The 25052-nt window shown below is 36.5% G+C and overlaps 1 protein-coding gene across 1 annotated transcript; it reads right to left on the bottom strand.

Annotated features, from left to right (window-relative positions):
• Positions 1 to 1620: 1620 nt before the first annotated feature.
• On the bottom strand, positions 1621 to 13898 carry tgfbi (transforming growth factor, beta-induced). Its single transcript, XM_084133818.1, has 17 exons — positions 13701 to 13898; positions 13348 to 13446; positions 9217 to 9281; positions 8983 to 9140; positions 8650 to 8814; positions 7602 to 7748; positions 7364 to 7505; positions 6687 to 6899; positions 5892 to 6029; positions 5663 to 5808; positions 5239 to 5375; positions 4026 to 4156; positions 3720 to 3844; positions 2736 to 2838; positions 2581 to 2642; positions 2437 to 2461; positions 1621 to 2300 (listed from the first exon to the last, which is right to left on the bottom strand). Exons 1-17 carry the CDS (start codon positions 13814 to 13816, stop codon positions 2239 to 2241), a joined length of 2034 nt encoding a protein of 677 aa, XP_083989944.1. The 5' UTR covers positions 13817 to 13898; the 3' UTR covers positions 1621 to 2238.
• Between the last annotated feature and the right edge of the window lie 11154 nt (positions 13899 to 25052).

Genomic DNA, 25052 nt, shown 5'->3' with positions numbered 1-25052 from the left:
GATCCAAAAAATGGCAGGTCTGTTCTGATATGTATGCTCATGGATGGGGGGCAATCTAAATGTAAATAATAAAATGCAATGAACTATATAATTATGAGATCATAGCAAATTAAATAGGTTTAACAACTTTTAAAGGTAACGTAAATAAAAGTTTGATTGCTTTTAGTCCATGTATTAGCTTTAAGGTCATCTGTACAGCCATAAACAAAAACTTCTGACAAAATTCACCTTTAGAAGATATATGCATTTAAAATGTATAGTATTTCTCTTCTGGGAAATAGGAACAAAATGTTGATGACTCATCCTGCACCTCAGATTTTTGTCCAATCAGATGTTCTCTAGAATGAGAATGCCCCTCCCACACTGAAAAAAAAAATTGTGTTGGATTTACATGATTTAATCTTGTGCATCTGTCCCACATGAATCAAATAAGTTCAGAAGTTCAGAAACACATCAGAATTATGTAATTTTAAGTGAATCAATAAAGTCGTCTCAAAGTGAATTTCGTATAGCTCCCTCTCATGATTCATGCATTTAATTTTAAATATTCTAGTGCCACACGTCTGAATTACAATACTGCCCTTGCAAGTAATCAAACTTTTAACAAGCGATATCACACATTAGCATCTAATATGTTAAGAATTAAGTACTCCTTTAAGCAAGGCAGTACTAACATTAGCTGTATCAGTCCACAGCCTAAGCAAATGCTCCACTCTTCTCCACAATGGAAAAACCAGTGTAATTTAAATGGTTCTAATAATTCCAACATAACTGAACATTAAACACTATTACACACTATCAAGTCTCCTCCTTTTCTCATCTTGCTCAAAAACACATAAAATAACAATAGCAAAGCATGCTGGGAACTAACAAGCACCGCCCAGTTTCAGTTAATGTGATAGAAATCATTAATGTAATCCCAACACAAACGGATTAAGTACACTTACATTTTACATATTTAAGTGGACTGAACATAATCAAATTAAGTTAGGACAAAATGTATAACAATTGTGTTGCTGGAGCTCATTTTAATTAACCAATCTGAACAAGCAGCAAAAAAAATGGGGTTTTTTTCAGTCGTTACAGAAGCTCCCATTAAGTCTCGTTTTCAGATTCCAGTGGTTCACTGAATATATATATAAAAAAAAAAAAAAAAAAAAAAAAAATATATATATATATATATATACACAGTATATACACACACACACAATATATATATATATATATATATATATATATATATATATACTATATATATATACAATATATATATTGTTTTTAGTTTTACAAAAAACAATATTGATTCTCTGGGTGATGTTTAATGTAAAATCCAGGTCTGGAAGCAAAATAAGCCACCCAATGCTGGTATATTTTGGATTGATGAAAATGTGCTTTTAAGAAAGAAACAGGAAACATAAAGAACTTCTTTAGTCATGAATAATAGGAGCAAGCAGACTTTTAAATGATCATCTGAGTGAGACTTTTAATTACCACACAGATTAATCACCACGTTATGACAATCCACCACATTGTGAATTCAGCTCAGTGAACTGACAAATTGGCTAACAGACAGAGTAAACTACATTCAAGGGCACTGACTAGTCATGTAAACTATAACTCTGTGGCTACAAAATGGTAATTTTATTATGAAATATGCCGAAAGGGATCTTTGGTTCTTTACAAAATATCTTTGATACAACATGACAAATAATCTGCACAAGTTACAGGTTTTACATTGTAGATCATGTGAAATGAAGACATACATTTGGTCTGTGTTTTCATGTGCCCAAATAGCATTTGTTCCAGCTTAAACCATGCAAACATGCTACAGGTATATCAAATACAACAACCAAAAACAATAAAAAGAAATACAAAATGGTAATAAAAAGTGTTGAACCAACATCTGATTCAAATAATTCAGACTGAAAGTCCAAAACGGAAGCTGAATGAATATCCAAAACATATGAAGTGCCATAACAAATCGCTGTCATCAAGTTGTGATATATAAAAAAAAAAGCATTGCTGTTCATTCAAGGGTCTTTGGCATGTGAAAAAGTTACAATGCTTTGCAATGCAAACTGTTTTCCATTTTCAGAATTCTGTATTTTGTTGCCTGAATGGTCTTAGTCTTCAGATTATCTCTCCACTGCGCAAAATAAGACATTGAACTGTGTGTTTCCTTCTTCTTAAAGTGGTGGAGGTTCAAATGAATTGCAGTTTTACTTTGCAGAGCTACGTTTACTGAACACGAGACATTGCTTTGCTGCTCTGACTCCTCAGGACCTTCTGGAAGAGATCATCTGGAATGTGACAAGAAATATATTAAGATTCATTATTTTTTACATCTCAATACAATCACAAGCAAAAGATGAAATACATCTGACTTTTTATTTATGTGGGGGTAAAAAAAAGTTAAAGTTAGTGAACAAGGCATACCATTTTTCATTACATGAGTCCCAGCCTGGGATGGAAAAGTGAGAAGAAATATTTCATTTATTTTGACAATAATTCATATTTATAAAAAATGAAATTAAAAAGAGGCACTGATCTATTGGAATCAGTTTATGACATTGTACTAACCCTAACAGCAGAGGTGCGTCTGACTGTCGAGCCTTCAGCCTGGTCACTCACAATTTTAGGAGCTAAAACAAAGTGGCACGTCACACTGTTATGAAGCTCTGAAATAAGATATTTTTATTATCAAAATGTTTAAGAAAATGTGTCTAATGGCTTACGCAGTGGCTTTAAGATTACATCAACAGCATGTACAACTCCATTGGTAGCCATCAGATCACCCTCCACAACAGACACCCTGTTCACGTACATGGTGGAGTTACGCTGAAAGTCATACAAAAAATAATGAATTCATTATCAGATGAAATCAGGAATATTTTACTCATAAATGAATATTCTGTCATCATTTATTCTCCCTTACTTTGTTAAAAAACATTTACAAGCAAGAATTTACAAACAGACCTTCTCAACAGAACGGCAGTTATGAATCTTCAATGTGAAGATTCAGCAGATTCATTAATTCTTTAATGATTCATGATTTTGTGTGTGTGTGTGTTCTGCAGAATAACAGCATATAGTTTCAACTGTGAGTAAATAATGACCGAAATTTTATATATATACACTACTATTCAAAAGTTTAGGGTAAATAAGATTTTTTTAAAGAAATGAATCCTTTTATTCAGAAATTACTGAAATTGTATATTAAATTTATCAAAAGTAAAGACCTATAATGTTACAAAAGATTTCTATTTCAAATAAATGCTGTTCTTTTGAATTTTCTATTCTTTAAAGAATCCTGAAAAAAGTATCACAGTTTACACAAAAATGTTAAGCAGCGCAACTGTTTTTCCAACATTGATAATAATGAGAAATGTTTCTCAGGCACCAAATCAGCATATTAGAATCATTTTTGAAGGATCATGTGACTGAATAATGGAGTAATGGTGCTGAAAATTCAGCTTTGCCATCACAGGAATAAATTACATTTTAAATTGTAATAATATTTCAAAATAATACTGTTTTACTTCATTTTTGATCAAATAAATGCAGCCTTTGTGAGTATGACAGACTTCTTTCATAAAATGTTTGAACGGCAGTGTACCAATATGAATATATAACCTATATTCTACTTCTATCGAAGATACACAATCTAAAAAGCATATATTTTCTTCACTCAATAATAAGATAAAATTGATTGTACTGACAGTGCCTAACTCCAGTTTATCGCCTGCGAGGGGCTTCATTCTGGTGTGTGAGGTCACAGCGCCGCTGATCAGGAACTCGTCACCAATGTGGTATTTCAGAAGGTTTGCCAGCTCCTTGGGGTCTCCTATGTACAACATACAATAGCAGTGAAACAACAGATGTAAGTATATGCTGCACATTCACAAACACTTATACTGCTGCCTTACAGAATTCCCAAATCTGACCAGCTTGTGTGTAATCATGCGCTTAACATCTGTTTTATGAACACATATGGTGAAACAAGAGTGGCACTGGAAAGACATTACTCATGAGTTTGTTGAGGTCGGCGGGGGGCATTGCACTGAAAGCAGCATTGGTGGGGGCGAAGATGGTGTAGGTCCCTTTTTTGTTCAGGAGCTCAGTCAGGCCTGCTCTCTGAATGGCGCCAACCAAGGTGCTGTACGGATGAAAGTTCATTAAAGCACATTATTAGACTATATCTTTAGGCTATAAAGACAGTTAGACTGACAGCTCAAATTCCACCCAGGTCATCAGAAATCTGAAGAAATTACAGCCTCAAGTTTGAACATGCAACTACATTATCATTATGAAAAAAAAAAAAAAAAACATCTGAGAAACTGACATTGAGGTCTTTGAATGTGGATGAGAAACGGCAGCTGCATATTTCCTTTCAATAAGACTGTGAAAATTACACCCTTTATGGTGGAACATTTTTTCTTCTAGTTTTTTTTAATAGGGCATTTCGTGTAAAGCACCACTGATGTGAGGTTAAATCTTTTGTGCTTAAGTTAATTCTCTCCAAATGCCTCTAGATAGGCTTAAACAGTCATTAACATCTTATTTAAAAGGAAAAGGAAAATCCTATCATCATTTACTTAACCTCATGTCATTCTAAACACGCTTTGTCTTGTGTGGAATACAAAAGGTGAGTTTTTTTTTTGTATTTTGTCTTATTTCCATATAAGGACAAGGTCGTTTGGGTGTCAAGATCCAAAAAGTAACTGTAAAAACATCATAAAAGTAGACTATACGACTAAAAAGCTGTGGTGCGCTGGTGCCTTTTGACAGCAAATGCCATTTGTTCTCCTGTGTCTTCTGACCAAATGCTGTTTGGTTTCAGAGCAACAGCGGAAGGGAAGATTCAGTGAATAACGGCGAAAAATCTTGTCATCATTTACTCACCCTCAAGTTGTTCCTAACCTGTTTTAGTTTCTTTCTTCTGAACACAAAATAAGATATTTTGAAGAATGTTGGTAACAGGATAGTTGATGTAGCCATTGACTTCCATAGTAGGGAAAACATACTATAGAAAGTCAATGGGGCCAGCAACTGTTTGATTACCAACAGTATATTCTTTAAAATATATTATTTTGTGTTCAGCAGAAGAAAGAAACACATACAGGTTTGGAACAACTTGAGGGTGAGTAAATGATGACAGAATTGTCATTTTTGGGTGAACTATCCCTTTAAGACTTCACTGTAAGGAGTTTCCTTTGAATATGTTTCTGATCTTCTTACCTAAAACGATCATCTGCCTTCAGGACGTCCATAACAGTTCCCATGGGGGGTGCCAGGACCTTGTCAACGACGAACATATTCGCGTAGCGTCCATTTTTGTCATGGGCAGCAATACAAGCATTCTCAATGCACAGGTTCTGCAACGTCCATGCAAATGAAATGGTTAAGGTTATTGGTAATACAGATCAGCACATTTGTTTCAAAGCTCTCTTTTCTCACAAGACTGATGATGCATGAAGTGGGCTGTGGAAAATGTTAAGGTGATCCAAAGGAGAGGTTTCCGGTGGTCTGGGAATTCCATTACAAAGCAGAAATGTGAGAGCGCAGACAGAACTATACCACCCTCGCTGCCAGCTACAACATGGCTAGAAATAAAAAACGTGGCTCTTATGTGTATTTGATGGATTGACATTTAAAGACTTACATTTCTGAACACAAACACTCTTAGTTTCAATCCACCAAGAGTCTCCAACTCCTGCCCATGGTAAAGGCTCTTGGAGGAAAACCTCTCCTTGAGAATGTGGTTTCTCAGCAGTTTCTTCATGTCGGGTGTCATGGCCAAGCTCTTGTCTGCACACAAATGATACAGTTACAGTTATTTCAGAGTTTCTTAAAGCTCATTTGCTAGATTAATGAAAATGGAGTGATCCAACCTTTAAACGCATCATCCAGTGGGGCTAATAAGGTCACAGCCTCAGAACCAATGAGATGATCAGTAAGACCAGCATCTTTAAAAAGCTTTGAGGCTGTAGTAACAACTGATCCCTCTGCAAGCTCCAGGAGGGTCTTGGCTAAAACAAACAAAAAAGCACAGTAAAGCATTGAATACAACATGCTTAAATAGTCAACTAAAAACAAAAGTGTCCAAGACACCAAAAATAAATAATTTTTTCACCAGATCCACCATCCAGTGACAGTGACACTAATATTTGATTGTGTTCAGTTCTTGCTCTGCAGTAAATCACTGAGCCATTTCAAGTTTTGCTGATGATACTTCCTATTCTTTTGTTTTCTGCCTGCGGTAACTATGAGTGAAACGACACTTCATCACTGTGTATCAGACATTGCCACCTTGTCGAATAAAGGTGAATTACACTTATTTAGTCATCAAAGATTCAATTAATGTTGTGCAGAACAAATATATACTTACAGTGTTACACACCTGGGGTCTTTAGCGACCCTATACAAGTTTTACAAAAAATGAATGGGAAAACAGGCATTCTTTAATAATTTTTTTTCTTTTTATATTGTTTAAAATTAATTGATTTAGGAATACTAAGAATGTTGATGTCTAACTTCAAAAAATGAATGAGGAGGAGGGTAGTGAATGACGTCCCAGGTCACTAAAGACCTGAGGTATGTGTTTAAGGGTTAATAGAGCAATAAAAAAAAAATGTGTCATGACACTGACCATAAAACAGCATCTAAAAGTCTCCTAAAGATCATACCTGAGTCAGGGATGAGGAGTTCATTGATGTAGTGAACAACTCCATTGGTTCCAAGTTTATCTTTCTGCATGACGATGGCTTTGCCGTTGATGGTCATCTCTGCACCATCGCAGCCGACTTCCAGCACGGAGCCCTGCAGGGTTTCCAGAGGAGTTCCAGCCACAATGGACTCAGAGCAGTGCAAGTTCTTCAGAATGTGGTAATTCAGCAGATCTAAAGTGGATTGAGTCCAAAAAATGATGACAAGGTGACAGCACATCTCAACATCAGCACAGCTGTGCTACTGGGAAAAGTCATACCATAATAATTGTTCTGGAAGAAAAAAATGAAACTGCTGTTGCAGTATCTGGGAGATTCACAAGTGCACATTATTACTTACAAACCGTTTGTCTTTGTAATCCTTTAGCAAAATGTAATAGCTTTCTTGGCTTCTGAAATTTTTTTCTGTTTGGCCGATGTTACAAATGAATCTCTCTTACCTCCTCCCACCACCTGTCTCCAATCTGGTATGCACTATAATGCCAACTTTTTACAATCCAATCACTTCCCAATGGATAAAATTAGTTCCACTCAACATTTTTTCTCATAGAATATCTTGTTTCACTCAGAAATGCATCACATTATGGAAGTAAAATGTGTTGTGACAAGTGCCTTATGCTGAAGAAGAACAAAAGTACCTTTAAGAGCAACAGGATCTCCCAAAATCCTGGTCAGTGTTTCTGGATGAATCTTCTTAAAGGCTTCATTGGTAGGAGCAAAGATGGTGTAGGTACCCTCGTTCTCCAACAGGTTTGTGAGACCAGCAGCAGCAACGGCAGTCTAAATGAAAAGGGAAAAAGTAATTCAATGTACTTTGTACCATTTATACTACATTTAATTTAATGCCTATTGAACCAGTAAACTCCCTCAATCTACCCGTAGAGTGTCCAAGTCATCATCGATGTCAATCAAGGAGTTGACATTGTTCGTAATGGCAGTGATGACTTTGTCAACAACATGCACAATTCCATTGGTGGCATGCTGGTCTGTCTTCACAAGCCTCGCACAGTTCACTGTCACAATCTGCAACAAAACATATGGTTTGGTAATGTACAGACAAATCATTTTTAATTAAAAACAAACAAACATGGTAACACTTTATAAGTATACAGTAATAAAGTACTTACAAATCATGAACAAACTATTATAGTTTATTCATAGTTAAAATATTGTAGTCGCAACATTGTTAATATATTAACAGGTTATATACAAATAGTGAGCTCTACATTCATTGTCACTGTAAATAACACAATTATTATTGTTTAATTAGCTCGTAGTAAAGACATTGTTAATTGGTTATTAGGAGTAAATAGTTCTTGCTTTAGATTAGGTCACGGAAAATGTGAAAATGTCATTAGTTAAGTGCTTTAAACCAACCTTTATTAGACATTAATTACATAAGTATTAAATGTTCCTTAAAAAGTTTACAAATACATTAAGCACACACACGCACGCACACACACCTTATGTAATTGTACAGTTTTTAAGGAACACTTAATACTTGGTTTAAAGCAATTAATTAATGACATTTTCCCATTTTCAGTGGCCTAATCTAAAGTGAGAACTAGTTAAAGTTAATAAGTTAACAAAGCATAAAAAAACTCTAACTCTTTACATATGAGCTAATTAAACAATAATTTGGTTAATTACAATGACAATGAATGAAGAACTCACTATTTGTATGTAACCTATTAATATATTAACAATGTAGAGACTATAATATATTAACAATGAATTCACTATAAACTAAGAGTTTGCAAATGATTTGCAAGTACTTTATTACTATATACTTATTATAAACCAAAAACGCTAGTCAACATAGTATTAACGAACTATAGATAAAGTAAACAACATATTTCCAGTGAGAAAATCTAAACAAGACTTGGTTAAAGCAGCAAACCGATTTCATTCACATTTGACTTACTCCGTTAGAATAATGGTTGATGTGAACATCAAAGTCCTGATACATGGAGGGGAACGAAGAGCCATGCTTAAGATCGTCAGAAGTCAAGCGTCTGTTGATCATGTGATAGTGCAGAGCGTTGAGGAGTTCAATGTTGACGTTGCTCACCAGGGCATCCAGAATTTCCTACACAGCACATTGAGCTTATCTTGATATTTCTTGCTATTTTTACAGTTTGGTAGACAATACATAATGTTTTCTGGGAACTCTTTGCCTACATAGCCTGAATACGACAGGCTATGAACACTTTGTTTGTTCTACGTGATCTATGGAGACGCATTGCTGGGAACTCACAGTGGGAAGCGCAGCCCAAGCCTCATTGCTGGGAGCGAAGAATGTGAAGCTGCCAGGTCCTTCGATCTCCTCCTGCAATTTCGCTCTTTCAGAGTACATCTTAGTAGTAGTGGCTCCAACCATACCCAGGGTTTTATAGATGTTCGCCAGAGGTAAAGCTTTGAAAAACAAATCAAGTTTTTATTGCTATATCATAACACACCTCTTTTAATGCATGCAATTCTATTTACATACCTGCTGGACAGCCTTTTTCTCCAATGGCCCTCTCATAGCCAGGGCAGCACTCATAGCTGATCACCCTACAAAAAGATTTAACAAGGTCAAAAAAACATTGCTCTACACTTTATTGAGTTTTACAGAAGATTCGGTTGCAGATCCCATTAGAAATGGGAGTTCTTCAAAAAAAAACGTCTGCAGGAAATCAGGTCTATATTTCTCTCTTTATTATTGCGAGGGCTGAAGCGGAGACAACCGACGCACTCCTCGATGTGTTTTAAACTGCATGGCTTAAGCTATACTGTACTTCTTCATTTTATTTCTCGCCAGATATTTCAATGATAAATAAGGTCTGTCCTTGAGTTGGTCTTAGAGGGTCATAAAATCTAATTTCCTTTAGATGCAGAAGAATCCAGAGGCACAGTTTGGGCCAGGGGGAATCTCCTGAGAGGGAACTCTAACACCAGTAGCTCTGCCAATAAAAACAATGGGAAATTCCTAGGAACCACCATACAAAGGTGCAAGAGATTGACACATAGCTTTTCCTTAAACGTTTCCATTTCAGAAAAATGTTATGATCACTTACTAATGCGGTTAATCTTTATATACATAATAATTTTAGGTCGCTACTAATAATTCAATACTAAAAAATAAGTCTTTTTCAGTGACACAAAAAAGTGCTTGTATGGGACTAAATAATGATCACTAAATCCCTTTTAAAGCTATAGACTTAAAGGTAAAATATGTCTGTGCTTATTTTAACAATATGCGTATGCAACATAAGAATCTGCTATTACATAGTTTTCTTGACATATTATAAAACAACTCTTTGACTTATTTGTTTAACATATTTGGCGAAGAATCCTTGAGGATACGTCGATGATGTGGTATGAGTGGTATGACCACTTAGAGACAAAGTCATTTGAATTATTAAATTTTTTTAAAGGTTGCTCACATACCAATTGCAACAAAATGTTAGCATACTAGCTTGAGTAACCCACAGCATCTTAAGAGTGTGAGAGTGGAAGACTAGAAGGCAAATCTAAGCGAAGACAACAATCCTGACATTCAGGCATGGGGTAGACTTGTAAAATGCACAGAAGAGGAGAGCAGACTGAACTGATTATCAAAACAGATGGTAACTCAACTCCTGTTTGTCTTCTGCCAACATAAGCAAAGATGGTAGCCATGGATTTCTGACAAAATAAACAGCATATTGTGCACTTTCAAGTGGTGTGACAAGAGGTTCCCAGAAGTATTGTGAAAGTTGTATTATACTTGATTATGTTAAAATCTATTTTCAGTGTATGAATGGTCAGCTGATTTATCATTTGCGTCTTCTAAAACATCTCACTTCCCATATATAAAGAGGATATCGAAAGTGACAACAGGATTTCTCTGATAAATTCTTCTTAAATTGGAAAAAGCAGATGACAACAATCATTCCTAATTTGATTAAATATCTTAATAAATTAATTATATCTTTAAAAGCACAAACATTTTAAGGTTTGCTGAAGTTATCAAACCATATTATCATTGTTATATATCAAAATAAAGCTCCTGAACCAGGTGTATAGCAAAAAGAGAGCACTAGGGAGTAAATGCTGAAGAAAGTTATTAGTCTCGCCTCAAGTGACCTGGAAACATCATGTTCCACAGTACTGACCTTTATAAACCAGTCATACAAAGAGTGCAGTTATTCCCACAAAATTCCTCCCACCCCAAAACCTCGAAACTCTGTAAATCAAGTGAACTTCAGTGTCACAGAACACAACCTTGGGGTTTCCTGAGAAAGGTACATCCTTCAAGACTTTCTTTCTTTTCTTTCTTTTCTTTTTTTACACAGAAAGACGTCAGAAAAACTCCTTGAGACCTGGTCAATGATTTGTGTGCATTTGGGCATATAACGCCTTCTACAGGACTCCCAACTGAAATAATTTCCTAGAAGCAAGCGCCCACATCAACTCTGACTTCCTTCTTTCTTTCTTGAGAATTGCTATGAAAGAAACTCTGTTTGAAAATGGGGAAGATGAATAAAACAAATCCTTCTCTATATCGCAATATTTTGTCGTACACTATTAAATTTTGTTCTTGATCAGAGTTGCCAAACAGACAGATTTTAATCATTTGAATAAAGAAATAATAAAAAATGACAAATAACAGACTACATAAATAAATAAATTATATAAAGTATAAGTCTAAGTCTTTATAAAAGATCTATGCTAACATTTCCCGAAATGGGAAAAATCATGCCACTCTTTCACAGCATTGAATTTTTGATGTACTGCCATCCAAAAGTTGTTTTTTAAATAAATGAATGCTTTTATTCAGCAAGGATGCATCACACTGATCAAATGTGAGATTAAAGACATTTATAATGTCACAAAAGATTTCTATTTCAAATAAATGCTGTTCTTTTGAACTTTCTGTTCATCAAAGGGTAAAACAATTAAAACAAAAATCTATGGTTTCCACAAAAATATTAAGCAACTGAAAAAGTGATTAATAAATGTTTCTCAAGCACCAAATCAGCATATGAGAATGATTTCTGAAGGATCATGTGACTGAAGACTGGAGTAATGATGCTGAAAATTCAGCTTTATCACAGGAATAAATTATATTTTAAAAATAAATTAAAATAGAAATCAGTCTATTTTAAAATGTACAAATATTTCACAATATTACTGTTTTTACTGTATTTTTTTTCAAATAAATGCAGCCTTGGTGAGTATAAGAGACTTATTTAAAAAACATTCCATATATGGTGTCGTAACTCAGTAAAAAGTATCATCAGCCAGGACACATGGGATTATATAAAACTTCTGCAACTAAAAAACTCCCAAAACTTGTTGGTGCACCTAATTTAGCATGCACACCTTATGTAAGCAACATTAATCTCTTACGTAATGTCTCCATATAAACATTCCAGATTCCAACATTCTTAATAACCATCCATCATGGAACGTATTGCACCAAAACGGCAACTTCACCAATTAAAACTATCCCATTAAATCTATGATTTTTATTTGTCTTTTGAAAGTATAATTTTTGTTCTTGGATTGTAGACACTGAACATGCGGTTCCTCCTGAATATATATTTGTCTGTGGAATGTTCATAACACCTTTCCCCCCTGTGGGGACATTAAGTGGCTGTCAATCAAACAGTGTTTCTACAAGTTGTGATTGTAATCCAGGTCTTGGAGCACTGAAGAGCTTTCAGACAGAAAGGCACACAGATTTGTCAGCCTCGCATTAATGCACTGTTCAGGATGTTAGGCAACTTAACCCCGTGAAGACTGAAGCCAATTACCAAGAGACATATGGTAACCATTACTACGCAACGTTCTTCTACCGTCAACTTGAACTCAAATACCCTGTTCACCGTTTCATACAAAAGAAAAGAGGCCGTTACCAAAAAAAAAAGTGAATCTGTCCATTGTGTAAAATTATAACTTTATGAGCTACGCAGCTGGTGGAAAATGGAGACTGAAAGATGTCAAAGTGTGTCATACAACAGTCATTAACACTTTAACAAGACGTTTTCTCTTCATCACTTCAAAAGTTTGCAATTTGGAAAATGTTTCACCAAAGTCATCAGAAGCTATGAATATACGTATCTCAGGGTAATAAATATTATTTAGTACAACCACTTCAAATCGCATTGATGATGCATTTTAACTCCTCTGTGAAAACTGTGTTGGTGATATAAGTTTATTCACATAGTCATCTCTCAGCACATTCTGGCATTAATGCTGAAAATAAGTCATTAACTTAAACTTCAATCTGGTTCGATAAATGTGGGGAAAATATTCTGGTATGACACGGGTGAAATATTTTCCATCTAGTTATGTCCTGAGAGATTTTTCTTCTCCAACTTGAAAAGACAATGGTATTATTTGACCTATGAAGAAATATTTATTATGTCTGGTACACTGGCTCAGACTTTGGCACAGTAAAATACTGGAACATGTTTGCAAAATGCAAAAATTTATCCTGACAACTGTAGATGTCCGATAGATAAATAAATAGATAGATAGATAGATAGATAGATAGATAGATAGATAGATAGATAGATAGATAGATAGATAGATAGATAGATAGATATCTTTTCAGATTTTCAATATTAAGATATCTGTGACAGTAACTCACGTTGGTTTGCCACAGATTTTGCGGTGATACCATTGCTTGCAGTTGGTGAAGTACTTCTTATCCGTTCCTTGAATCTTCTGCATAGCACAAACATTGGGGCTGCAAAGCAAATCAAATAAACACACCCTTTTTTAAAAGCTCCATGCATTCACCAAATGCTTAATGCATTGTGCAGGACTAAAGAAAAAGTTAAACTTTTTACTGATGTTCAAAACATCATATGTGCATATAAATCAGGGTCATACTTTATTTGTGCTCATTGTTTTAAATCCTATTTAGGGAACACAATGGCTATCAGTTTTTAAAATTATCAATGAAAGACAAGTGTACGAACACAGCAAAACAGCCCTTACCCATGAGTTCTCCCTCTTATCCTGCTGTGCTGAAGAACCGCTTGATACGGGGATTTCGCGGCGAAAACTGTCGCGATTAATGTGATAGCCAGGGCAAACAAAGTTAAGCGTTTCATTTTGCGTCCCTGCACGCGCACTCCACAGCGGCGCTGGAAGCGGCAGTGACCGGCTTTAAATACCGAGACCCCTCGCTCTGGTGCTCTGGGAGGGGCTTCAGAGGACAGCAACACGACACTTTCACTTTACAGACACAGACACATTTCACTTAAAAGTACAATTTTCGACCATGATGATAAAGCTCTGATACATTGTAATCATAAAAGTTTTTTTGTAAAAATAAATAAAATATATATATATATATATAATTATGCACTACTATTAAAACAGTCATAAAAAATGTAAAAGTGTAAAGATGGCCATCCCTTACGCAACAAAAATATATTTCTCAATATATTACGTGACAATATATTTCATGTGTCTCCATATATTGTGAAATTGACATAGCAATATATCATATGATATATTATATAATAATATATTATATATGTAAGTTATATATTGCAATATATGGGACAATACTGCAATTATTGCCGTTTTCATATATTGAATAAATACATATTATTATACTGTTTAATATATTGTTATGTATATTGAAATATATCCCACATTATATGAAATTATATATTGGAAGAGGCATTGTATATATATGTAAATATATATGTAAAATTATATGCGATAATATACCTCAATGTACAAGATAATATAATCAGATTTATATGGGAACATATATTAAATATGTTGAAAAATATATTGATTTATATTACATAATATATTATATAATTATCATATTTTATATTGTATACATGGTAAATATGACATAATCTAATGTACAATGTCTGTCATATATTTTAAAATATAATAGATTGAATAAGACATCGATATAGTTCCCATGAACTGAATGAGGTTTATTTCAAAAGCAGCAGCTGAAGGACAACTGTTCTTCATTGTAAAAAAAAAAAAACAGTTTTTAGTGCAACAAAAACAGAACAATCCCTCAGTGGAAAAAACAGGACAACAATCCTTTAGTGCAGTGTTATGTTATGGTGCTAAGAGCCAATAGGAGTGGCGCATTCAGATCGCGCTGGCGCCGCTGCCAGTGTGAGCAGGGGAGAGAGAGTCAGATGAGAGCAGATCTGATGAAACAGCAGGCAGCAGCACAGAACATTTCTCCAAAGCATTTCTTCTCTTAACAAAAACTGTGAGTGCGCTTGGAAAGTTGGACTTTGGTCATGTTGAGGATGAAATGTCATGTGGGGGAATTCAAAGTGGACTCAAAAAAAAAAAAAAAAATTTTTTTTTGTAATTGCTGCTGTTAATGATAATTTAATTTATAATACTCTCATCTACATTTTACAATATATGAATCAATACATCCATATGGCTATATAATGTAAAATATAATGAATGTCATGCAAAAATTTGATTTGGACTATTGTTAATCAATCTCTCTGTAAACCTATGCATGAGCTTGCTTAACTCATAAAAAATACTTTGTTTCAATAAACATACATGCAATAAATGTAATACAGTTTTGTTTGTATATCAATGTATTTTAATATATGAATCAATATATAGCAATAGGTTGTCCATCCATACATTGCTATATATTTTCAAATATATGAGGAAGTTTCTGATACATTGAAATATATTTTCTAATGTATTGCAATATAAATTCTAGTATATTGCAATATATTTTTGTTTCGTAAGGGATAAAGCATTGAATAAAAACGGACCTGTTATATTCATAGTTACGATTTACGGACTTTTCTGTAAGTAACAATAAATGTAATAACCATGAGATAAAATTAAATAACCATCTGGGTTAAATGTGCAACCCAGCCTGTGTCAGCGCTGGTTGCAAACACAATGTAATAAAAAGCTGTATCTAATCTCAAGCAGTGAATGTTTAATGAAAACAAACTCAAAATGACACGTCTTAGAATACTGGATACAAAAATATGTAGAACAGAACAACCAATGTAATACTGATGAGATCGGACAATGAACTGAACTAACTTCTGAATAACACTAGTTAAACTAATCAACGAAATAGAGAACAGGTGCAGATCATAATCAATCAATGAAAAAACAAACTCAACCAGGAAACGGAACCAAAACAAGTGCAAAACCCACCCAAAACAGACATTAAACCCAGAATTAGGAAGGCGCGTCCTACAAAGTCCAACAGAAGAGGGCGGGAGGGGGTGCAGGAGGTGGGTGCAGGGCAGGCACAAGGAACAAACACAGGAGCCAGGGTGGAGCAACCAACCAGAGAATCCAGGGAGGAGCTGAAGGCGGCAATACCCAGGACGGAGATAATAGTGGGAGGAGCTATGGTGGAATCCCCAGTAGGAACCCCAGGACGAAAGCCCATGTTGGAGTCAAGGGACCGAGACGGATCAGATGTAGGTGGAGACCCAGGCAGAGCCAAAGTGCCGACAAGACCGGGTGACACAGAAGGTCCTGGAGACCAAGGCGGAGCTGTGGGGACGAGCAGCCATTGACGGGCACAGAGGTTCTAGGCAGAGCAAATGGATCGACAGTCCAGGGCTGAACTGGCGAACAATTAGTCCGAGGCGAATTCACAAAGCACCGAGCAGGAGATGAAGACCTTAAGAACTGGGCAGTGCAGGCAGGGGTTTATAAAACGGTTTTCCAAAACTGACAGACTTCTCAGGAACATCCTCCTTGCCCGATATAGGACAGGTAGACATTTCAGGAATTACTTTCTAGGCCGAAGCGAAACAAGCAGACATTTCAGGAATGGCACTCTTTGACGACTCGGAACAGGCAGAGGAGATGGGAGTGGGAGAAAGGGTGAGAACACAGACATCAATAACTCAGTGCTGGGTGACGAAACAGGCTTGGTGCAGGGTGACGGAAAAGGAAGGGTGCAATCATTTTCCAAATCAATCAGGGGCTCAGAGTTTAGAGCATCTTCAGCCACCTTAGCTGAAGGGACAGTGCTCCATTCCATCTTCTCATATTTCAACAGTATTCCCTCACTGATGGATGATGTTGCCGGCTCACGCACCGGACAAACTGACATGGTTGGCCCGGGCTCCAGGGCGATCTGGGGCTCAGGTGTCGGCTCTTGGTTCGCGTCAGTCTAGGGCTTAGCGTCCGTTGGGACGATGGCTGCGGGTGGTGCGCTGAATTCCTCCTTTCTCTCGCAGATGGTGAAGGGGGAACCATTATGTAGATGAACCCAGTCTAAATATTTCTTGAATGTCCCTTGAGGTCTGTCTCCGGGAAGATCTCAACACGGAGACACAAGCATGCCTACCCTGAGAAGAAAAAACACACTCACTGTCGTCATCATAGTGGACGAGATGGTACAAATCCAGCATGTGTTCTGTCCTGTATTTAACCAGCAGTGCGTTTAAAAACTACCCAAATTGGGTTGTTTTTACCCAGCAATTTTTTTCATAGTGCAGAATAATACCTCGATAATTCACCATATTGTGATTGTACTAGTAGCATTCTTAAATAGGATGGGGTATTGTAGCAAGGGAGCTGTTTCTTATTTTTTAAAGGTAAAACAAACCTCCATTTTAGAGATTTGTTGGTTTGCATACTTAATGCTGTGAATAAATAACCTCAAATCTGACCTCTAAAGACTCTAGAATGAATTACACAAAAGAAATACAGCTATTTTGAAATCATAACGTTCCCTGATAAACCTCACCAAAATATCTTCCATCTCACTTGAACAGAACATAGAAACACTTGTAAACCGGGGACACACTTAACGACTAGCTGAAACATTCTAAGACTGAACTAAACACATTTAAAGACAGATTTTAAACACAGACTGTGAACACTGAATGAACGAAACTGTCTCTGACTCGGCCAGTCGTAAATATCAAATTACATTAATAATTGGCCTTACAGTCATTAAGTGTGTCCTCGGCTTTAATCAAAACATGTTGGACAACACTCCATTACTCTCAGAATTAATAAAACAGTTATCATGTCTGGTTCAGGTGTTAGGCTCTTCAAAACATTTGCACTCACTTTCATCACAGAACAGAATATATAATAATATACCGATATACTGTATATCTGAACAGACAGATAACTCTTAACCTTTTCTCCCATTTCCCTCACAATGGCAGCACAAATTGCATTACTTTTCTTTCCTTACTGCAAAACTTTTCTTTCAAATGTGTTTCCAATAAGCATTCTTTTGTACAACAAGGTTAAGTTTCCAATCCAGTTGGATCACATTAGAGGAAATGGGACAATAAACACTTGATTTTTCTTTGGGCATTAAAATATTTATTAAAATAAAACAACATTTAGTTCAGCCAGTTAGGCATACACTTTTACAGCTTCTTTAGTGTGGGAGTTATGTGGCGAAAGAAGAGCAAGACCAGCATTAGGTTGAGCATTTCCGAGAGTCTTTGAACCAGCCTGAGCCAAAGAGCACTTTTGTTTTTGACCTCAGGGATTTCTCCCCAGAACTGCAAGTGAAAACAGACACAATGACAGAAGATGAGATGGAACAAGTTGTGAAAAAATTTAATAGGACAAGACAGCAGGTCAAGACCAGATTCCTGCAGAACTTCTGAAACATGACGGATCTAGTGTGATACAAGCACTGACACAGCTGATAAATAAACATTAAAAAAAAGAACAAGTACCAGATGAGTGGCGCCAAGGCCGATCTGGACTTTGCAGATGATATTGCACTAGAAGCCAGAGTCGCAGGAGAAGCTATAGCAACTTACCACCAGGTTAGAAAGATTTGCACTTAAGATCGGTCTGCAGATCAATATCAAAAAGACCCAAGTGATGCAAATGAACAGAGAAGACGAAGATCTACAGATGCCAATTATCATTGGCAACCAGCTGCTCAATGATATAGACCGGTTTACATACTATGACAGGAAAGCAGAGCCAGACGCAAACCAACGCAATGGCAAGACAGCCAATGTGATTCATTAGCATCTCACTCAAGAAAGATCCACCTCTATATGTCCATTGTGTTACTGATGGCAATCTATGCCAGCTTGTGATGTCTGTCAGGAATTATTAAACAATAAAACAGACGAGACAGGCGTAGCGATCTTCATCCATCTTCTTTACTTTATTCACTTCCGTTCTCACAGACATTACGTCAGAACACAACACTTCAACAGTTCAGACTTCTTCTTCCACATAGTAGTCCACAGTATAATTCACTCATGAACACAACACTGAAAGACCTGTAAAAACACTGCACATTGTCCACAAGTTGGACGTGTTCCACCAGCGGTGCCTCAGATGCATTTTCCACGTCACATACCACGACTGCGTTACTATCAAAGAGATTCTGTGCAGGGCTAAGCCTAAAACCCACAGACTTTCCGCCATTTTGTCTGAGCGTTGCATCAAACTGGCAGGTCACGTTCTGGGGCAATCGGAATGGATGGCGCCCAATGGACGCTAAAGGCGAGGAAGGCCAAAGAAGACCTGGCAACGTACATTCAAAGCGGATGTGAGCCAACGTTAATTAGAAATAATCCCATGCAGCCAATCGCAACCAACGGAATACGCTTACTGCCCAATGTGCCCAGTAGCACAGAAAGACTTAAAGAAGATGACGAAGAAGTGTGTTAGCTGTTTGGGAATTTAAAAGGTCTGCCAAATTTTAAAGATCAAAGTGCATGACAAATAAAGTTACTTTCTCGTAAAAGAAAGAATTGATTCTGATCTACTGAAATGAGTTGTCAGTCATTTCATTATCACTTACTGTTCCATATCTACTTAACAATGTAACACATTTGCATAATGCCAGCGTGTGGTCTTCATTGGCTGCCTGTGAACAGCCTCTACTTTGACCTGCCCTCAAAGACTGTTGGCCTGGAAGAGTTTGGTTTATGTTGTTGACATCAGCGCTGAGAATCCACTTTGCATACATTTAAAAAGGTGGAGGATGAGGACTCGCGCAGGAATTGATACGGTAAAACGGACGCCATTGTTACTGTTCATATCATTGTGTTTCACGTACTGAGGAAGCCTCCGGAGCTGAAATTCAGATATGGTAATAGACGTTTAGTTTCCGACATCCACTGTAAGCAGCCGACCAATCACAACAAACTGGGCCATCTGACCAATGAGAGCAGATTAGGATTGTGAAAGGAGGGGCTTAGAGAGACTGAATCTTCTAATGAACCGTTTTCTGACTCTTTGAGATGATGTGCAATGTATATTATGAGAAAATGTAAGTATTTTTGACTTTGGATGGATGTCAACCTAGGAAACCTCCAAAACTAAATTCATTCATTGACCATTTCATCCGTATCTGACGCTTAGTGATCTATGGACAATTTCATATGCAGGAGACTGTCCATGAATTTTCTTGCCAATGATTTTTCCGGGGTTGCCAGGTCTTCCCCAAGCCTCCCCATTACATACCATACGGACAACCAGAGCACCCAGAAGAAACCCACACAGGGACAGGGACAACATGTAAACACCACACAGAAAGGCCTTCTGGTTCAGCCAGGACTCAAACCAGGGACCTTTGCTATAAGACAACAATGCTACCCACTGAGCCACTGTGCCGCCCAAAACAAAATTGCAGCTGATTTTGACAAACAAACACAGTGTTAAAGCCAGGAGATGGTGTGTTTGGACATATTATTGTTTTTATTTTCATTTTATTTTACAGTAAGTTCTTTAGAACTGGTACTTGGTTTATTTTGGGGTTACACTATAAATCTAGCAGCAGTGGTTAATGACCTCTCCTCATATCCTCTAGCCCGATGCTCCATTAGCTGTGTGGTATTTAGAGAGGTGATTCCTCCTGAGTGCTGTGGGGAGGGGTTTTCCCTTCTTGCACTGCATGTGCATTAAAGCCTTACTTTTATACTTGACTATGTTTGTTGTTTTGAAGTTTATTGAATAACAGGAATATCTACTGAGTTACACCTAAACCATAATGGGGTTTATTTTACGATTTTCTTTCTTTGCAGCGGGGATCCAGGATTCTGCATGTTACGGTAGATCATTGTAACACAGATGCCTGCCACGTCAAATATCATATCATACATACAGCCCGACAAACATGTTTGAACAAGAAAGACATCAGTCTCATCAGAAATATTTTTGATTAATATTAAGTAATAAAATAAATAAAAAATTGTAAAGTTGGTTAAATGTTGTTCAGTGCATGAGTTTAAAGGAATCTCTTTGCATATTTTATTGCAGCAATTAAATTAATCATTCTATTTTGTAGATATATCAAATTTTAAAACTTAAATAACAATTAGACGTCTAAAACATGAATAATTTACCTGCTTTGCCAAAGAGTATGTTGAGAGACTAGTTCTTAATTGATTCTAAGTTAGATGGGAAAAATATTAATCGCATATCTCTGGAGAACCATTTAAAACTGACTTTTTGCAACAAACCTGCCAACTGTTTTTGAATTCTGTCCCTTTTTTCTTACACAATAAACACAAATCTTTCATGTTTCCAGAAGTCTTTATATTCTACAGAAAGCGAATCCAGTCTCCAATTCTCATCTGATCTTAATAGCATTTCAGTGAATGGCATCTGTTTAATACACTACGTGTTCTACACAAACAATATGAAAATCTCCAATAAAAAGTATCTGATAAAGAATATCTTCAGTAAAAAAAAAATAATAATAAAAAAAAATCAACATTGATTGACAGTCTAATTTACTCACTATTTCTTATTTGTTATTTCATGTCAGAAATGAAGTATGGCACATTACCTTGTTGAGGTCTGTTTCTTCTATTACTTTTTATGGCCATGTCCAGGAGTTGCCATGGGGCGTAGAGTTTAATGTTCAGCTCAGCTTCAGCCAGGGAAGAGCACATTCCTTTGCACTAAAACCTCCAAAGGGAGAAGGAATACCCATTTGTCCTTTGAATTTTGATACTTCAATGCTTCAGATGCCCAGGTAACAAAAATGAAAGTGGAATTTTTATATTCCACATCAAGACATTTGATATAAATCCCTTTGTGTGTTAATTTAGTGTGAACAAGCTCTCCTTTGAAGCTCCACGCATGCGTTTCTCATTGTTTTCCCTCTGCCCTTTTCACACTTTTTGAATTAATCGTTCTTTCCTTTGGTGATTCAAGACTTGTGTGTCAACAGAATCATTTTAATGGTTTGAAAAATGCCCATGCAGCATCCTGTATCACTGCAGCTTTCCATATTAAGTCACGGGTATTGGGGAATGGCTTACCTTAAGGGGAAACAATTAAGTGTGTTTTTCCACTCTCTTTGGGGTATACCAGTGGTCTCCTTACTGTCTAGCATTACTTCCTGTTTCCAAGATCAGGTTAACTGAAGCCAGAAAACAATTTAGCAAGAATACAACACTGACCCTAAAAACATTTAAAAAGAAAACATCCAAAATGGACATGAAAACAGTGAGTTACTGGATCTAGCGGTATATGAAAGTAAAGAAATGTATAACAGGTGGCTTTGTATATAGGAGCAAATTCTCATGGTTACACCATAAGTTGCAAGTAATCCCTGCTGTAAACAATCCGAGAGCATCTTTCCAGTCAAGTTGATGAATCGGCCGAAGAGGTCAGATGGGCAGAAATCTGGTGAGACAATTCAAAATGTACTTTGTTTAGTGCCCCAATGTCCTCCAGCAAAGGTCATTTTATTTTTGCACATTTTTCTCGGATTACATCCTCCCACATTGTCTGTGTTTATGCCTGTATCTGAGTAATATGGCTTTTAATCTAATTTATTATAGTTCTTAATACTTCAGTGTTCTAAATACATGCACGTCATTATTATTGCTCACTTCTGTTTATATAGAGGGGCTGTCGTACAGTGAAAAAATTGAAACAACCGTTAAAGTGGATTATATAATTGAAAATCGTGGCTTAAGGTTTAAACAGTTTTTTCTGTTTGTCTAAAAGCAAATAACACTACCAAAGGAAATATATATATATATATATATATATATCTGAAATAGAATATAGTGTTGATGTGCAGAACACATTGCTAACTGCAGAAATGCTTATGGGTGTTTATGCATTTTTCTGGCATCATTTTTGTAAGTACATAACACTGACGAAGGCAAAGAGCTGAAACGTTTGTTAACTTTATCTCCTGTCTATAATAAAAGATTGTTAGAGTGCAGAACTTTTTTCATTTTTGAATTACAAAACAATGATGAAGTGTCCTTTCACTCAAAGTTACTGCAGGCAGAAAACAAAAGCAAAACTTGAAATGATTTACTGCAGAGCAAGAACTGAACGCAATCAAATATTAGTGTCACTGTCACTGGATGGTTGATCTGTAGAAGAAGCTGTCAGCGATCAAAATATTGATTTTGAAGATGTTGAAAATTATAGTATTGAGAATATGTTTGAGATTGTGAATATGAGCCAGATGCTGAATGTACTGAGAAATGAGTTCTGACGAGGACAGTGATGATGGTATAAAACATCTGCTCAAACCCTTCCAAGCTCCAAAAGGTAACAACATATGCTTTATTTTATTCCTCTGTAACTGTTACTCTATCAGATATTATCGCGACAGGTAGAGATCCATCTGTGATCTGGATCGCTAAAGACCCAAATTTGTAATATTGATTGGTGAAACATACATGCATTTACGGGTTAAGGTCTATCAAAGTAAGTAAACTGAATAAAACATTGACTAGCAAAATGTTTTTACTTTTTTCCTACAGTCATAGCCGGCAAGGAGATGAGATGTGGAACCAATGTGCAGCTTAACTTTATTATACAAACAAAAATGAAAGGAGAAAATCCAAAAATGCAAAACAGGAACAGGGAAACCTGCAACAGATTCACAAAAGCAAAGAAAATAAACAACAAGGAAAATAAGGAAAACATAGAGCTAAATACACAGGATAACAAGCAACTTAACTGGAAAAAGGTGTACAACATAATCATTTACTATGGCAACAAATGAAGAGCGGGAACATGTGTGTCACAGTTCGACTTTGTGTTTGTTTTGCAAGGTCTATCCTCATTTACCTGTGTATTTAAGTTCTCTTGTTTCAGTTCGGTGTTGTCAGGTCTTGTCGATTGTTATGGTTGTGTTTGCTACTCCTGAGTTACGTATACTATTAAAGATCTTCATCTTCTTTGTTGTGTTTGTTACTACACTCAGTGCGTGCCAATGGGAAACAGGAACAGAACACAGGAAAACGAGATGATACAAGCTAAAAGTCCATAAAACAAAACAGAACATAACCATTACATTTAGCTTTTGTTTGGTGAAATGAAGTTAATTAAGCCAATATAATTAAGAAACTTGGTTGTAACAAATCAGTAACAAATCTTTTTTTCAGTCTTACTCTTCATGAAAAGAAATCCATTAACAATGCAGCAACAAAAGTAGAAATATCAGCCACAATAGTGCTTTTCATAGGGGAAAATGACTGCCATGAGAATTTTAATGAAATAAATTTGAGAGACTTTGAAGTCGACGCAGGATCAGGTTACTGAGGCTGATGCCTTAAGGGAAATATGTGTTCTTGTGGGCCTTCACTCTTCACTCAGGATTCCCTTAACATGTGTTATGGAAAAGTTTGATGAGTCACAGTACTTGCACAGTACAGGTCTAGCTGAACCTCTCAGTGTTTAATACACTTCATAACCACTTAAACTTAAACCACAATATATATTTCAGTGGCAGCTATGTTTAGACTTGTGTGAGACGAGTCATACTGAATGCCCTTGTGTGACCCTAATGGAATGAATCAGTCTACAGTGAACCCTTGTATTGCTGAGCCACATTACAGGACAGGGAAAGAGGAGACCCTGTGTGATCTCATGACCCTGCCACATGGAGGAGGAGGAGGAGGCTGAGATCATCTCAAAACATTCCAGCAACACAGCAAAGCCTTTCTGGACAGCTGGACAGCACATAGCCTATACCAGTGGTTCTCAACTCCAGTCCTCGGGACCCGTTGCTCTGCACATTTTGTATGTCTCTCTTATCTGACACACTCAGTTCAGTTCATGGAGTCTCTCCTAATGAGCTGATGATCTGATTCAGGTGTGTTAAATAAGGGAGACATACAAAATGTGCAGAGCAGCGGGTCCCGAGGACTGGAGTTGAGAACCACTGGCCTATACGATTGGTGTGGAGGTGACCAGAGGCTGTCTAAAGCCTCTGATGACCGCAGAGATCATCTAACAGTGATAAAAACAAACCCCTTCAGAGATAATTTAATGAGCCATCATCTAAATATAAAATGGAGTGGTGATGGGCTAATTACTGCATTGGTGATTTGTATTGTTGTAGTATGCATAGTATTTAGTTCTGCATCCTAA

This window comes from Abramis brama, assembly GCF_963993115.1.
Source record: "Abramis brama genome assembly, chromosome: 13".
NCBI lineage: Eukaryota > Metazoa > Chordata > Actinopteri > Cypriniformes > Leuciscidae > Abramis > Abramis brama.
This window is presented reverse-complemented; position numbering and strand designations above follow the sequence as displayed.

Coding starts and splice junctions, on each gene's coding strand:
- tgfbi (XM_084133818.1), bottom strand. CDS start 13,816: ATGAAACGCTTAACTTTGTTTGCCCTGGCTATCACATTAATCGCGACA. Junction 13,447..13,700: donor ATAAGAGGGAGAACTCATGG/GTAAGGGCTGTT, acceptor TTTGCTTTGCAG/CCCCAATGTTTGTGCTATGC. Junction 5,809..5,891: donor ACTGGATGATGCGTTTAAAG/GTTGGATCACTC, acceptor ATTTGTGTGCAG/ACAAGAGCTTGGCCATGACA.